The sequence below is a fragment of the Ascaphus truei genome, chromosome 5 (assembly GCF_040206685.1).
Source record: "Ascaphus truei isolate aAscTru1 chromosome 5, aAscTru1.hap1, whole genome shotgun sequence".
NCBI lineage: Eukaryota > Metazoa > Chordata > Amphibia > Anura > Ascaphidae > Ascaphus > Ascaphus truei.
The window spans coordinates 70856326-70873766 of NC_134487.1; the positions used below are offsets into that span (position 1 = coordinate 70856326).

Genomic DNA, 17441 nt, shown 5'->3' on the forward strand with positions numbered 1-17441 from the left:
GAGGGAGAGAGGGAGGAATAAACCCCCAAATACATTAACCTATACTTCCCTTGGGGAGATGTGTGTACACAACTGACATACCTAGGAAATATACTCATTTAAATATATTTGACATCCTTCCTCTCCAGCAAAAGCCCTATATCAACCTACCTGAAGGAGGTGGATTGCTAACTGACAGTTTCCGGACGTTATTGCAGCAGATCAGGGTGAAAGCACATGCAATCAAGATTGTCAAGCCGTGCAATTTTCATGCATAGATTATTCTTAAAGAACACAGCGAAAATGCCAGATTTCGATGACATCAAAATGAATGCCGTTTTCGGGCAATTTGCATTCACATTATCGAAATTTAATGAATTGGCCCCATAAGAGTCCAAGATATAGTCTGAAAGTCATGTGATACTCTACTGTAATTGATATGGTACTGCATTCATGTTTAGAGTAAATAACTATAAATATATTTAATGTCTACATTTTGAATATGGTGAGGTTACCTGCACTGTATTGTAGTAATTTGCCTTTTGAGGTAAGATCTATGGCTGGAACCCCTTTCTCTCATTGTGCACTTTCATATTAGATACACCTATCCTTTTTATTGTTGTCTTATCCTTTGTGTCTTAAGTAACTGGGGTTTCTTCATTCTGATACTAGAACAAAATGCCATTTCCTTTACATGCAAAATATTATTATCTTCTAAGTCATTTCTGAGGTGCCGTTATCATTTTCCCTCCTACCCCATAATCACATTAAAGCATAATAGGCTCACCGTTGTAGGCACTGGAACAATCTCAAAGTGGAATGACAGGGAACTGGAATGATCCTTTTGTCAAGAGGAGTGACAAGGAACTTGAATGATCTGTAAGTGCAACAACAGGGACTAGAACAATGGAAAAGGGAAAAGATACAGCAATAGCATGCCAACGACTAAGAAGTATAGTGCTCCTGGAAGCCGCAAAAACACAAGGAAAATGCTGAGATGACCTTGACAGACAAAACACATAATTAAAACGTTTCTTACCCTAAAACATTACAAAACACAGCGACAAAGCAAGCCAAAAGAGAATTCATGCACAAAACGCGAAAATCGTTTGTCCTAAAACAATAGATGACTCAGATTCATAACACAAGAAAGGCAGATATTGAGTAAGTAGTTTTAAGTTGGAAGAGAGAATACAAACATGTTTGTCATTGAATGCTTGTATTTTGGCATACTGTGCCAGAGCTCCTAAGACTAAAAGTAGTCACAATAATGATGTTGAAACCTATAAAATGAGGAATGCAACACATTCCAAAGTAATATAGCAATGTATTGCGTTTGATTATAGCAGCAAAAGGGCTTTGCTTGCACATTAATTAATTCTCTTTTACAGTTTTAATCACATTTTTTAATGATTTTATTTGTATGATTAGAATTTTTACTTAAGCACTTGGCTTTGATGTGAAAGAACACTTTTACACATACATGGTGAGTTGTATTAGTCATCAGTTATATTTAATCCTTTTTGGGTAACTCAAAATCTGAACGCTGTTATAAACAGTATATATAATAATACTACCACTATAATACAGTAGCAATGTAATGCAGGCTTTAAACGTCAAATGGCAGTGTGGCCTGTTTAACACGTTCCTTTGACATTGAACTGGGTATCTGCACATCATATATATTATCACTTTTTCTGTACTGTTTAATTTAGCATGTTTATTTAATTTAGTGTATAAAATCGCCTGATTCAAAGTTTAATTTCTTTTTAAGAATTTAATCAGCTACTGCATATGTGCCGCTATGGTGCCCTGTTGAACAAACTCTTCAAGGGTTTCCCTCTAATGAAAGCTCAATGCTGACTTAGGCCTAGTCAGCTACAGTGAGCCCCACACTTGTATGTGAACGAAGGTTTGAATGTTATACCTGCATGGTTCACTCCGCGTACAATAAGTACACAGAATGAATCTGTGTAATTTCTAAAAGTTGAAGCACTTCAAAATGCATTCAGCTATTTGCAAGATAGTGGCTCATCACCAGCTAACACAGGATAAGCTAATACTATAGCACAAATGCTTTCTCATTAAAGGGGAACTCCAGAGAGAGTATGTAGAAAATACAACAGTATCTCAAAAATGTCAATAAAAACATACGGCTTGTAAAGAATAGGAAGGGATATGGGAACGTTGAAGCCTTTTTGGAGGCAATGGTTTTCATTTAATATACAATACCTGCATTCAAGTTAATTTACCTTAGAAACATCATTGTCAGCAAAATGTTCATTGTAAGTACATGTTGAATGCACCGATTATGACATTTAGAACAATTTCTTGTAGTACTGGTAGTGAAAAAATATCTCAGAAAAGAAGATTTGTTTAAGTTCCTCAGAAACGGTGCCTACATAATGTGACAAGAGATAACCACTTTGTACATTGAAGTATTACCAAAAATGAAATTCAGCAGAATCATCCGTTGCAAATGCATATACTGTAGTATCAGGAAACTAATGTTAGGGACCACATTGTTCCCACAGTTGCATTAGATTGCTTTCCCATAATGAGATGGGAGGGATATCTTTCTCAGTAGTAAAAGGGCAATTTAAGGCAATCACAGTGTCTGCATTTTTAGGTACAGCCAGCTCATCTGAACCTCAAAATGTGTGACGCGGTTCTCCATAGGTTAGACTTAGAGCACAGGAAATGGGAAAACGGAACAAGTAAATCATTCAGGACAAAGTATGAGATGAAAGTAATACAAATGCCAGCAGGCTGTGAGTTAAATGCGGAGAATCTAAGCCACCTTTTACAATGAGCATACAGTGTGTATTTCTGAGTGAGTACTTTGAAAGAGCAATAAAGCAACAATTTCTAATATGAAACACAGCACATCAGCACACAAATTAGAATGTACTCAAGTACATACTAATTAAAAATCAACTATTTGGAACAGACTTGCTCAGCATTTTAATATAGAACACAGAGATGAAGATAAAAAAAATAGAGTACTGTGGTATTCAGGAATGTGATAGAAGCTTCTAACGTCATTAAATGTCAAGGGTTAATTAACTAAAGCAGGGGTAGGCAACTCCAGTCCTCAAGGGCTACCAACAGGTCAGGTTTTCAGGATATCGCTGCTTCAGCACATGTGGCTCAAGCACCACTGCTGATGAATGGATATCCTGAAAACCTGACCTGTTGGTAGCCCTTGAGGACTGGAGTTGGCCACCCTTGGACTAAAGGAATACAATTTAAAGGGGTTTCATGTTGTGTAGCAGTTCAGCATTTAAAAAGCCGTCCCAGAAATGCTTATCCAACTTTGCTTGCAAACTCTCAGCAATGGTCACTGACGTTAAAATGTTTTCCTGCATTCTCTCCCCAGTTAAGTACATGACCCTAATTAGTGTAGAAGTGTGCATTGTATACTCTATTATACTGTTATTGAGCTTTCACCATTAGGTTTTAGACCCTCAAAAATAGTTGGCTTCTCTTACACTTAGAAACAGCAATGAAAGGTTATTGAGAATGCTATATTGCCAAACACTTTCAATAACTGTATATTGCTACACAGGAATGTCACTTGAAAACACCAAACTCCTAAGTCTTAAAAATACAATAGAATAAACACCTGTTTAAGCACAAAATGTAGGCATTCACTGTCCTATTCTTTACAAGTAATATATATATAAAATCCCGTGTGTGTGTACGTGTATGTTTGTGTACTTGTATGTGTGTGTACATATATATATATATAGATATATATATCTATATATATATCTATATACACACACACACACACACACACACACACACACACACACACACACACACACACACACACACGTAGTGAATAGAGTAATTTTCATTTCTATCAAGGATTTAAAATAATCATATAATACTGAAATAAAAATGATAAAATGATGTGCTCGTTGACAGAATATCACTAAAATAAAACATACTTTCAGACACTACACACTACAAGGCATTACCTGGCCATTAATGCCCAGTTTGGAGTAGTTGAAGCTCCAAGGCAAAGGCGCAGCCTTTAACACAGCCGGGCATTAATGGCACAATAGAATAACTGAACTGCTTCTTAGGAAACGGTCCCAAAATAAAATTCTTGAAGATAGACTATGTTTAAACCTAAACACTGAATTCAATGTGCATGTTCATGTTTTAAACTCACTAATACAGTAATTGGTCCTCTGTACTCATCTGAATGTAACATTTAGTGCACTTGTAAAAGAAAACAATACTAAATTCTACAAGAAAATAAGAATATTTTCAAGTGCAAACATGATAGAGAAATAGATAATCGACATTTAAAGGTTATAACGATTTTATATTCTATACCTGTTGTCATTTGTTATTTATGCCACTGAGTGTTTTTAAATAATGATTTTGCATGGTAGGATTAAATCAAGGATTTATTGGCAATTTGGTACAGAGCATATATTTATTACGCCAACTGCTGGAAAAAAATAAATCTGAATGGAAAGCACACAACCACTAGTACACCAATAAATCCCTTTATTTGCCTGTGAGCTATACCAGGTAAATAGGCAGTTGAATATATGCTGTACACTTAGGCACTAAATAAATAACGCTCCAAAAGGTCACGGTCACATGGTAGCGGGATTATTAGAAACATCTTCTTTGCCCATCAGTATTAAATGAATGCATAAATGGATGTGGGATGCATGGCTCGGAAGCACATTTACATTATTTTCAGATATTCCTACTGGACACAATGCATCAGGTTAGCAAATGTATTTATTACATGCACATTTGTTAACTGGATCAAAATGATACTGTTATCCAATTTCCAATGTTTGGATGGTCGTTATAAGAGAGAACAAATTGAGGTGTGTTTACAAATATAAAATGTTATGGCTTTTTGGAATGAAACTTGTTGAACTAAGCCCCAGAGTCAGCGTTTTACTCACACTGAAGAGCTATTGAGGTTTACCTAATAAGACTTTGTGAAGCTGAACACAGTTAGCGTACATCGTGCCTTTTAATAAACAAATACAAATTTAAATACTATTTAAATCTACCACGTTACGAACAAATGTATTTAAAGAGCTAAACAAATAATTAACTTGACTGCCACATAGAAGTGTCCAAGCATAAGTTAGCCGTACTTGAACATTGTTTTTTGGGGCAATTTTCATGCATATTTATCCAAGATTTCCCAATTACCTCCTTTGCACATTTTCAGCATTATCTAAAGTGCCAAGCAGTAAAATCCTTTTCCATGTTATTCTTTTATCTTTCCGGGAAACAGTGAAACTAGTCATGTTGGAGACTAAGTACTCAGTACAGGTAACTGCATACATTTTTAAACACTCACATTTAAAAAGGAGGTGAAAGGATGTTACTTTTATTAGGCAACCAATGTTTTAATTATGCAAGCTTTCAGGGCCACTCAAGTTCCTCATTCAGGAATGTCCACATTATTGAACTGCTGCAAGTAGAGAAGAGACCTTTACATACTGCAATCATTATCAAGACAATATGAGAGCAAAATTGGTATAAAAGCCATATTGTAAAATAGGTCTGAGACTATTTCCCCTCCTAGCACTTTTTTCAGCCTGGAGGTCATGAAAATATATTACATTTTATTACAACATATGTTCTAAATAAAACTTAGCTGTATTTATTTTATCTGTGCTTTAATTGTAGAATAAAATGTAATGCTTACAGTGTGATTTTTATTACTAAAGTTAAAACTGAAATATTATTTGGATTTTCTGTTATTTTTAATATGTATCATTTAATGAGAGAAACTTGCAGAATGTTTATGTCATTTCTAGTATTACAATTACATAAGTCAGATATAAACAGTACAATTTCTGACATATTCCATAGGAATCTAGTATATCTGCATTTAAAAAAAACCTGTAGCCCTTGATTTAGCAGTATCAACATTTAAAAATGAAAAATTGTAGATCTGGTAATACAGTACATCTAATCTATATATAATCTATTTTATATATATATATATATATATATATATATATATATATATATATATATATATATTTGGGTGAATTATATGTTTATGATTCCTATGATGTTTACGCGCACCTTTGTATATGCTAATGTTTCTGATAGGTGTACCTGCTGTATTTACCTTCTGATATATACTGTACAGGCATACCCCGGTTTAAGGACACTCACTTTAAGTACACTCGCGAGTAAGTACATGTCGCCCAGTAGGCAAACGGCAGCTCACGCATGCGCCTGTCAGCACGTACTGAACAGCAATACCGGCTCCCTACCTGTACCGAAGCTGTGCGCAAGCGGGGAGACTATAGAGCCTGTTACACATGCGTTATTTACATCATTTACGCCCGTATATGACGATTGCAGTACAGTACATGCATCGATAAGTGGGAAAAAGGTAGTGCTTCACTTTAAGTACATTTTCGCTTTACATACATGCTCCGGTCCCATTGTGTACGTTAATGCGGGGTATGCCTGTATGTGTGTGTGTTTGTGTGTGTATATGTGAGAGGGGGAGAAGGGATAGGGGGGGGGAGAAGAGAGAGGGGGGGGGGAGAAGGGAGAGGGGGGGAGAAGGGAGAGGGGGGGGGAGAAGGAAGAGGGGGGGGAGAAGGAAGAGGGGGGGGAGAAGGGAGAGGGGAGAAGGGAGAGGGGGGGGGGAGAAGGGAGAGGGGGGGGAGAAGGGAGAGGGGGGGAGAAGGGAGAGGGGGGGAAAGAAGGGAGAGGGGGGGGAGAAGGGAGAGGGGGGGGGAGAAGGGAGAGGGGGGGGAGAAGGGAGAGGGGGGGGAGAAGGGAGAGGGGGGGGGAGAAGGGAGAGAGGAGATAAGATACATGGGGGTGGTGTGTGTTCTCTAGCAGGGTTTCTAAGAATGTTACTGTGTTGCTTATGTGCCAATCGATCTTGTCTAATAAAAACTACAACTCCCATGATCCCCTACCTGTGAGCATGTGCAGTAGAGCATAGGTCTGTGACCCGGATGTAGTAGGCAGTGAAGTGCACACAGATAGTCCCGTGAGAAAAGCAGAGGATCTGTGAGTGATGTAGCAATGCGAACTCACTTACTGTGCTGCCCTGTCTGCAACAACCCGCCCACCCGGAGATTTCAGGGACAAACCCGGAGCCCGGAGAAGGGGATGCCAAACCCGGAGTCTCCGGGTGAAACCCGGAGAGGTGGCAACCCCGGGTATGCCTGTATATATATATACACACGAAATATTGGATTTTTCTTCAATACTCTGCATGTTTTGATCACTTACCTGCAATGTGCTGTCTCTTCTTCCCCGATCTGTGGGTTTGGGTGAAGTATATTTAAGTAATAATCCCCGAAGAACAGGGCATTACTGGCCAATAATGCCCTGGCTGGAAGAGTTGAAGGCCCGGGGTGAATCCGAGGGACTTTAACCAAGCCAGGGAATTATTGGCCAGTAATGCCCTGTTCTGAGGGGATTATTACTATTATAGGCTAAATGTAGGCTTTTTTCCATAAATAATAGACACTTTTGTATAGTTATATAGATTTTTTTAATTAAAATAAAATGGTAAATACATTAAACCACCTCTATATACGCTTACAGTGCAGCTAACTATATCCACACACTGCTGCCCCCTCTCTGTACACACACACACACACACACACACACACACACACACACACACACACACACACACACACACACACAAACTACAGCCACAAACAAACTGCAGATAGCCACTTACTTTGCAGACTCATAATTCAACTGAATCTGCTCAGTCACTCAGTCAATCTCAGTCAGCTCTGTTTCACGAGGGAGGGGGAGGAGTCAAACCGTGGAGGATACTTCCTGACCAATCCCCTGGCCAGGCCTGTCTTAGAGCTGCTGTCTTCTGAACAATCGCCTGCCCTGTTTCAGAGCTGTTCTGAAAGCTGATTGGCTGGAAATAAACACATTGAAAAGATACACAATGCAGGCAGCAAAAATTCCGGGCATTACTGATTGGAAATGCCCGGAATTTTAATCAATCAGAGAGCAAGGATTTCAATAATGCCCAGAATTTTACTGCTTTAGCATATATATATATATATATATATATATATATATATATATATATATATATATATATATATAAAATCATGCAATCTGTCAGGGGCGTTCTGGCTAGGAGAAAAGGGGGCATTTGACCCCGGGGCCAGAAAAATAGGTACATCTTAGGTCCTCTGTTAACATGGGATATACAATATGAATCTACAATCAAATGAGCACTTATTATGAAGATTTCATAACATCAAATTGTTTGTATACAAAGATCATATATTTCTAGACCCAAAATAAGTTATGGTGAGAAAAAAAGTGTCAAAATCTTTCAAATAAAAAATACCATTTGTGAGCACATTTGTATGTCTCAGACAGGAATGTACTGTAAGTGGCCGGCACATCAAAAACAGATTAGTCCCATAGAAACATGTATCTCCGCCTAGACCTCTGCACTGTGACTAGGCATTAATACAGCATCCCTTGCAGGGGACAGGGACTAGTACCTAGTGCCCACTGGCACTCACATATATAGTACATAGATTGTCCCATAAGCTGACTTATATAATAGCATGAACCCACAGGGGAAACTCACTGTTCAGCTTCCTCTCAGATCCTCCAGTGCGGTCCTATTGCGGTTCCTCCAAACGGCATGTTGATCCACCAACATCTTGTTGGTATGTCTCAGACAGGTCTGCGACCATGCTTTTCGCCATTTATCTCTTGGCATACAATGCTATCACTGCAGCTTGGGATTCTGGGTAATGACATGCAAATGAGCACACAGTGTTTCATCTTTTGTTTCTTGTCAAAATATTATTAAAAGGGGCAAGAAGCAAAAGGAGACACATGGTGCTCCATTTGCATGTCATTACCCCTGGTAATCCCTGGCTGCAGTATAAGAATTGTATGATAAGAGATAATGGCGAAAGAGAGGGCTGCAGACCTGTGAGACATGCAAATGTGCTCACAAGTGATATTTCTGGATATATTTATATGTACTAATAGAAGTGGTAATAAAGTCTGGATCATTTATCAAAATCAGAAATTGATTTTCATGCTTCTGTAACTAGCTGAAGGTTTTGAGCTTCCACCAATACTTATTTGTATTTAGTTGTAAAAAACAGCTGTACCTATTTCTTCCCTTGTGTGAACTGAGAAGTGCTCCAGTGGACATGTGCAGAAATAGGTACAGCTGTTGGTAATAGATACACGACATAAAATGACTACAATACTTGATAAATATGTACAGTTTGAGATGGTCAATATACTGGTATCATAGTAATACTGTGATAATAAAAAGACTGGGATTCTTAACCCCTCCAACATCACTTCCCCACCCTAGCACTCTGAACCCCCATCCTCCCACTGACCATGGCACTTGTAACCCCCTTCCCCTCTCATCCTGGCACTCTGAACCCCCTTCCCCTCTCACCCTGGCACTCTGAACCCCTTCCCCTCTCCCCCGGCACTCTGAACCCCCTTTCCCTCTAACCCTGGCACTGCACCACTTCCCCTCTCACACTGGCACTCTGAACCCCTTTCCACTCTCACCCTGGCACTCTGAGCCCCATTCTCCCCTCACCCTGTAATTCTGAATACCATTCTGCCTGGCACTCAACCGCCCCTACCCGTGGCACTCAAAACCCTCTCGCTGGCACTCTGGGCCCTTTTCCCACCTTCACTTCTCTGCTTAACTCCTCCCCTCACCATGGCAGTCTTAACCTCTTTCCCACCCTCCCCCATGACTCCTCCCCACTTACATCATAACCACTTTCTCTCACCTCTTATGAACCTCTCATGCAGGTAAATTTACCTGGAGTATTTTGTATTTGTTTTAAGTGTATACATGGTGCAAACAATTGTGTATATATATTAATATATGTGTGCACATATATAAGTATATATGTATATGTTGTGTGTACAGTATATACTATATATATCCCCTTGAATGCTGGAGGGTCTGCGGCACCAGAGTGAAAAGCACAACCTGGAAAGTCCCAATCACATGATTGCAACATCACTGCATTGACATTGACCGGAAGAGAATGGTCTTCCTCTTCCGTTCAGATCACACGTTCATCGCTCCTATGGAGCGCTTAACATGATCTCCTGTAGAGTATGAGCAAAATTCGTGCAAAATTGTAATTGTACATTACTGGATGTGATGCGATTTTTAAAGTGGTATTAGATTTTTGTGAGTATAAATTTGGCATTGCCTTATGTTACTAATACTTATTAAAATGTATTACACTGCGGGACGTGTTTGCACAGTGTTTCTTTGCAGACAGTTTTAAGACGGTGGAAGGACCTTATGTACACTAACAGCAACATCAAACAGTGGACTCATTCAAACTTTTTCTTAATTGGCGTATTCAGTGGGTGTTTAAGAGTGTGAACCAAGACGTTGTACCTACATTACATTATAATACTGTATTGTATACACACTTATTGTTGCAGATCCTGGACTTTATTTTCTGTGTGTATACAAATATATTGTGACATCTGCACATTTCGTATACCTTATGCTATGGGGCTCTGATTTGAGTGCATTATTTTTTTAATTTCACACAGTGCTTTTTTGTAACATAAAAAAGGTGCCAGTGCCCAGCAGAAGTGAACCTTCTCTTGTTCCTCATCTCCGTCGCGTTGTCATGACATCGCGGTGTCACATCATTATGGCAAATGCAGAGCAGCGTGGCGTCACCATGTGACGTCGACGCCACATTGCCATGGCAATGCGTTGTTATAAGAAGAAGCCGCCAGAGATGAGGAGCAGGAGGAGAAGGTAAGAGAAAAATTGATGGCAGGTGCTGGTACTTTGTACTGGCGCGCACCATCACACAAAAGCTGTGCATGTGCATATATATTTATATTTGGCGTGTAAGTACATATATTACGCACCACATACATTCATCATACACAAATATGTATGTGTGTATCAATGTGATGTAGGTAGTTGGTGTGAGCGTGTACAGTGCATTAAGCTAGTGAGTGAGGGCCACTTGAAACCGGGGGCCAGCAGGTTAAATTTCCCCCCAGCAAAAAAAAAAAAGCTTAATTTTGCAACTTTCCACAGATGCCCATTACAGTATTATGCCCTACCAACCTAAATACTAGTAGATTTAAACTGGTAAACCTACTAATTAACTGTAAAGCAAAATGCTGAGTAACTACATATTAAATGATAGAAATTCAAAATGATTAAGGCTACTGTTTATTAGTTTAAAATTAAATGCCACAGCTTAGTGATCTTGATTCAATGGAAAGATGATTTCTTAACGCTTTACGTTTATAGCATGTTTTTTTTTCTACAAAGCATGGCATAACAAACATGCAATGAATGCATAAATATTTTATCAATATCATTTTTCACAAGCTATTGTTTTAGTCATTTTCGAAAAATAACATTTGTTTTTTTTTGTTTTGTTTTTAATACATGTGATCTAACTCTTGTTTGCTCTTTAAAGTCTTATTGTCTTGGTAATTCATACAGAAAGAAAGCATTAACATACCCAGGAGAACCGCTAAAAGTAAAAAGCCAAAGTAGGATGCCTCAAGCAACGCATTGCATGGTTCACAGCATACAGCTTGGGATACATAAACTTTTGTCTGATTGCTCACTTTTCTTGTTTCAGAGTAGAAATCTCAAGAGCTTTTATTCATGGGCTTTCTACTCCAAGTTTTATTACTTCTTTTGTAATATTTAATTCATCTAAAGACACCTTCAAAAGACAAAGCTTTAATTTTCAAGATTTAATGGCTATGAATGAGATATAATAGTCAATGTTTCCATTTTATCTTCTGCAAATGTGTTACAAATGAATTACAAGAACTGCCTTACATTTAGATAACAAAGGTTAAATGTGTTTGATTAAGCTATGGTAGTTTAAACTTCTAGGCATTTAAAGAAACACTAGGCACACTTTAAATACAAAAAGGCAACAAGAATGTGTGCTGAAGGGGCCTATTGCCTCTGTTATTATGAAAATGTTGGCCCTTCCAGCATTAGACACTTTGATCTTGTGTCAGATTTTCATGAAACCACCCTGAGTAGACAGACAGCAATTTCAAAATACATTTTGATCAGACCAGGCTTACACTGTACATATCACATGCTGTATGTATTTTATTTATAAATATTTTACCAGGAAAAATACATCTTATTTTCATATTTGTCCTGAGCACCACATAATGTTGACAACATTACAAAGTTAGCTACAAACATGTTTAAAGAAGGAAACAGCCAAAGTCTTGGAGGACCTTAGACAGGAAGTGGATTTGAGGGACTCAGGTAAATTGTTCCAGAAGTGAGGTGATCGGTACGAGAAGCAGGAACAACCAGATTCTTTACTGAACCTTTGAACAATAAACAGGAGGCGGATCTAAGGAGATAAGTGCTTTGTACAATAGGGGTGAGAAGCCTGCTCAGATAATTGGGTAACTTATTCAGAAATTTTTTGAAGGTAAGTCAGGAAGGATGTACGTTGTGTCTGGACTCAAGGGATAGCCAACCTAGTCCAATTAACATATCATAATGGTGCGTGGTGAAGTTACGTAATAAGACAAGTGGAATTATTTTTATTATATAGTTAAATCGCTACATATTTCTTCAAAAATGTCCACTGGCAAAAGAACATTCCATTGAGTCTGCTATCTTTGCTTATACATAGTGTGTGATGATATACATATATACTTAGTTCCTCGAATGAGTTCATAGGTGTATGGTGAAAGGGAGGAATATTTATATGCATATAAATATTTATCATTATATGCACATGCATATTATATACACATACTCACACTCACAAATGATCACTTTATTGCTTTGAGCACTGGTCTATGATAATTAATACCCAGAAACTGCATGACATGTTAGAGAACAGGAGGAGAAATGTTATACCTTTTCATTATTAAGATGAACCGTTAAAACAATATCTCCAAGGTCCATATTTTACTATTTAGTAAACAGGAAAGTACCAAGTTTGACATCACTGATTAAGGCCAGGCATTTCTAACGCTTCATACACATTTCTGAAATCCACAATACATCAATTTTTAATAATTTCACTCTCTCAGCTCCATTAAAAAGATGGTAGGGGAAAGATTTTAGAGTAATTAATGATATAGTTAGCTGCTAAATATTAATAGGAATCGTAGTCCTGCATAAAATATAACATATAAACCTTGCCAATACAGACACACCAGTAATTAAAGTTGAATATGTAATTACGCTGATTTATAAGACAGGGAAAAAGTTACACTTTTCTAGGCTCTATGTAAACCGTGGTTAATAGTTAAAGTTGTATTTTATGGTTTTAATAAAAGGGCAATGCAGTTAATTTAGTGAAAGTTCAGAGCAGGTTTGAAGATCATTATCAATCAGATAATGACTATATACATTCCTAGGTCCTTTTATAGATATTGGCTCAATAACGAGGATTTTCTGATTTTGCAGCCCACAGTTATAGTGCAGGGACTCATTAATAAACACAGAAATGTGTGCCTTTTTTTAGGATCAAATGGACATACCCTACACATGGGATTTTAGTGTCACAGTTCTCTGTATAATTTGTTACATAATCTTCATTTATTTTTATTTATAAAATGTTTTACCAGGAAGTAATACATTGAAAGTTACCTCTCGTTTTCAAGTATGTTATAATATAAAATCTAAATCAATTTAATAGCAACAGGTTAGTAAGAAGATGAAAACATTTTGATATATTTGTTTTGTTTGAAACATCATATGATGGAATGAATGAAATGTCACCAGTACAAAACATGCACATGTATGTTATTTTGGATATACTACTCTGTAGTGTAATTCTCCCGACACAGATTGCTACCAGATGGATTGATGTCATTGGCAATTACTGCAGTTATTATAAACTTATCATATGCCTTTACAACGGACACTGGTTGTTTTTAGGACTTGGAAAAACTCAATGTATTTCCAAGGTGGACATAACAAATACAGAGAAAATGGGAACACTTCTAAACCCATAATTTTGACAAATTTTGGCATCAAATAACAATTCAGTTATCTACTGTATGTGTGTCACGAAATAGCATTTAAACCTCAATCCATCCAATTTTATTACACTACACTGTTTTCTATCTACAAAAGTGGTGATGTGGCACTGTTAGATTCTGAACAATAAATTAGGCTGCAATCAAATGTTTTTATTTCTGGTTTATTGTGGTAATCCAAAGGCATTCATCTTGTGAAAAGCCTTAATGAAGTACTGTATCATTATTCTACTGTATGAGGATATTATCTAGTGTCACATTTTGCAAGAAAAAAAAAAGAAGCAAATTGCATGGATTTTCCAACTTAACTGAAAGTTTGACACGCAGTGTCTGCTAAAATGCAGCTTTTTTTATATACTTTGTAGCATACTATTTTTTATGTGACTGTTTTCAAAACTCATCGTTCAAATGTAAATAAAAAAGTACCTAGACACCTGTAAACATACTTACATGTGTGGTTGTGGAGAACAACCCGGACTGCTATTTCCATTGCTGTCAATGTGGTCCAGCGAACCATTGAGGTCTTCATGGACTGCCTGCAGTAAGCCACTGGATGCATTGTTCATCAAGCCCGTGTTACTCAACAAAGGTAAACTACTTTCTGCCAAAGCAGCCTGGAAGGAAAAAAAAAAAAACAATACAAAGGATTACGTTTTTTGCCTCCATAGAAAATGAGTGCTTTTTTATTGAGCAATATATTCACTATTACTTATTATGTTTGTGAGTTTTCCAAGAACAGCCTTAAAACTCGGGCATAAGGCCATTGTAAAAGTTTGTTCTGCTTTTTGTTGTCAGTCTTTGAAATGTACAGTACATAGAAATAGCTATTACATGCTTTAGAAAAACAAACAAGATGACAACAGTCAGAATGGGTTACTATATTGCAATTCTAATAACTATTATAAATAGTTGCTAAGTAGGACAAAGACATAGCAATGTACATGTTATTATTTTACATATTTCTGCTAACACCAAACATATGAAGAGAAAATTAAGACATGTTATTTATATGCAATATAATTTTTACTTTTGTCAAGAAATATACTGTATGCTGTAACAAAACTGTATCAGTCTGTGCTACAAACAGTTCCTTCATCACTACTGTGTTTGTAAACCATCTGCCATAGCTAGGAATAATGTATCTTGTTGCCGTTCACTCTGGCACTGAATGGGTTCATTCAGATCTAAAAGTATTCACAAATGCTTCTAGTCATTCATTTGAAGAAAATATGAGTGTTCCAAAATTTGCCACAGGGTGTCCTTCTTGCCACTTCACATCAAAAGCAATGAGCATTAGAGTCAGTGCATCTTGCAGTGCTAAGCAATATAAAGTATGTGGCTGATAAAACTATTAAAGGAATCCACAAATAGCAATTAATAGCAATAAGACTGCAAATCGAAGCTGTTAATATAAAATATAAAGATGAATCAAGTTTATTGCTTTACCTGCAAACTTGCATTAAGAGCTGCTCCGTATCCTAGGCTGGTAGGTATATTCTTTACTAATGTTGGACTGCTGCAAGAAATATACAAATAGATTAAAATACATTCAAGAGGGGTTTATTGCACAGCTAGTTACATTCAAATGTTATCTACAATAGAGAAATATTTAAAAATGACTGCATCTCAAGCAAAATTAGCCTAGTGTTCCCTTGGGAAAAGAGGTACAGTACATGCGACCATGAAGAATCTAGTTTTACACCTCAGTGCAACAAGTTTCCTTAACATTTTTACTTACAGTATCACAAGCACGTACAGTACAGTAACTACACACTGTGATGTTGGACAGACCAGCAAACAATGGAAGAAACGGTAACAGTGTGCTACTGTTGTCTTCATTGTGATTGACTTTGGTACCAACAATAATTGTACTGATCTTAGTGTTTGAGAACGACTTTTTGGTTGTAGTCTTTGCTATCGTTTTTTTCATTATTTAATGGATAAGCAGCACATCATTTTTTGTGTGCTGTACTTTTGAGCAACTTTGGAGTTATACAGTACAAGATGTGAAATAGGATTACCTACACTGTAGTTTGCATATTTACAATATTCTATATAATTATGGCGTCTTTTCTTTTTTGCTATTGTCCACCCAACTGTATTGTACTATAGAATGGCCGCCTTAATCTTGGTGTGTGTAAATATGGACATATAGTACAGTACAAACAAAAACACACAGATATTAATATTTCTGTGTAGGTCTCTAATAACTTAAATGCAGAATGGTAAAGTCACGAGTAACTACTAAGAGGTCAATAGAAAGAGTCCATTGTTTTTTCGCGTTTGTGTTTCCAATTGGTTTTTCTCAGCTGCTTCTCAATTTAAAATGTCCAGAGCTGATAACTTCATTGTCTTTCATCTATCAGTTTAAGCTTAGAACTGTCAGCTAATTAAAGCACCGGGGTGATTGCTGATATACCTATTACATGCTGACAAAATCAAGTACTTACTGCATGTACTAAGAAAATACACACATAGTTGCTTGGATACACATTTTATGTGTCAATTAGTAGTAAATACTATGAATGTATATTTGTGTTTCTAGATATATAAGGATGTGAAATGAAATTCCTCAGATGGTTGAGGGTAGAGGACACGTCTGAAAGAGGAGTGCATATAAAGACACACACCATTTGAAGAGAACCACACTGCTGGGATTACTCTTATTACCTCTTCTGCATGACTACAATAGAGTGGGGAGTAGGAACTCAGTGATCAGTGCAGCAGATGAGTTGAAAATCGATGTTATGACCGCTGCACCAGTTATTGGTGCTGTGGCTAGTGCTCCGTCATTCTCGCTGCTTTCAGGACGTGTGGCACAGTGCTAAAGCTATATACAAATTTGTGGGTTCAATTCCCACCTCAGCCACCCAAACACTCCATGATTACTGTGCATAAGCTTACAGAGCTGTGAGTAATAACAGTATTGTTACTTTCTATAATTTTCCCTTCTGGAGGTTGTCATACAAACTAGAGAAACCGAGCTGTATCAGGATTCAGAAGAGGCTACATTAATATCCCTCCACTTTAACTGTGAACTGCTTTGGAATAGAAAGCTGCTATAAACTGTACCTTTTGGTACAACTTATCATTATTTTAGTTTACGAAAGAAAAGGGGGAAAAAAACACCTTCCTACCTCTCTCTTTGCCTCTTTTGTCTGATCACTGTTAACATAACTAAACCCCATCCCAGTTTACATTTGATCCCTGTGGAGAAAAGACCTTCTCTGCCTTGCATTGAACACTGCTGGAAAATAGTAATAGATATTTATCATATTATAAGATGAAAACATACCCTGTTATCTTTTGTGACCTCCTTTTCTGGTATTCTGCTTCGTCTACTGTCCATACAGCCCCTTTAACATTTTCTACGCGAACAAAACATTTGTGCAGGCTAAGATTGTGACGTACTG

General features: G+C 37.3%; 1 protein-coding gene across 13 annotated transcripts in view; it reads right to left on the reverse strand.

Moving 5' to 3' along the window:
* The window catches only part of FOXP2 (forkhead box P2), a 260560-nt gene that overhangs the window by 13532 nt on the left and 229587 nt on the right, over positions 1 to 17441 (reverse strand). For 10 of the 13 annotated variants that reach the window (XM_075600002.1, XM_075600008.1, XM_075600010.1 and 7 more), the window contains 4 exons: positions 17324 to 17441; positions 15475 to 15544; positions 14479 to 14642; positions 767 to 856 (listed from right to left, as the gene is read on the reverse strand). The exon at positions 17324 to 17441 is cut by the window's right edge and continues 4 nt beyond it. In XM_075600002.1, coding sequence (XP_075456117.1) covers positions 767 to 856; positions 14479 to 14642; positions 15475 to 15544; positions 17324 to 17441 — 442 coding nt within the window. The remainder of the gene's footprint in view (positions 1 to 766; positions 857 to 14478; positions 14643 to 15474; positions 15545 to 17323) is intronic. The other 3 variants (XM_075600011.1, XM_075600007.1, XM_075600009.1) reach the window with 1 other exon arrangement.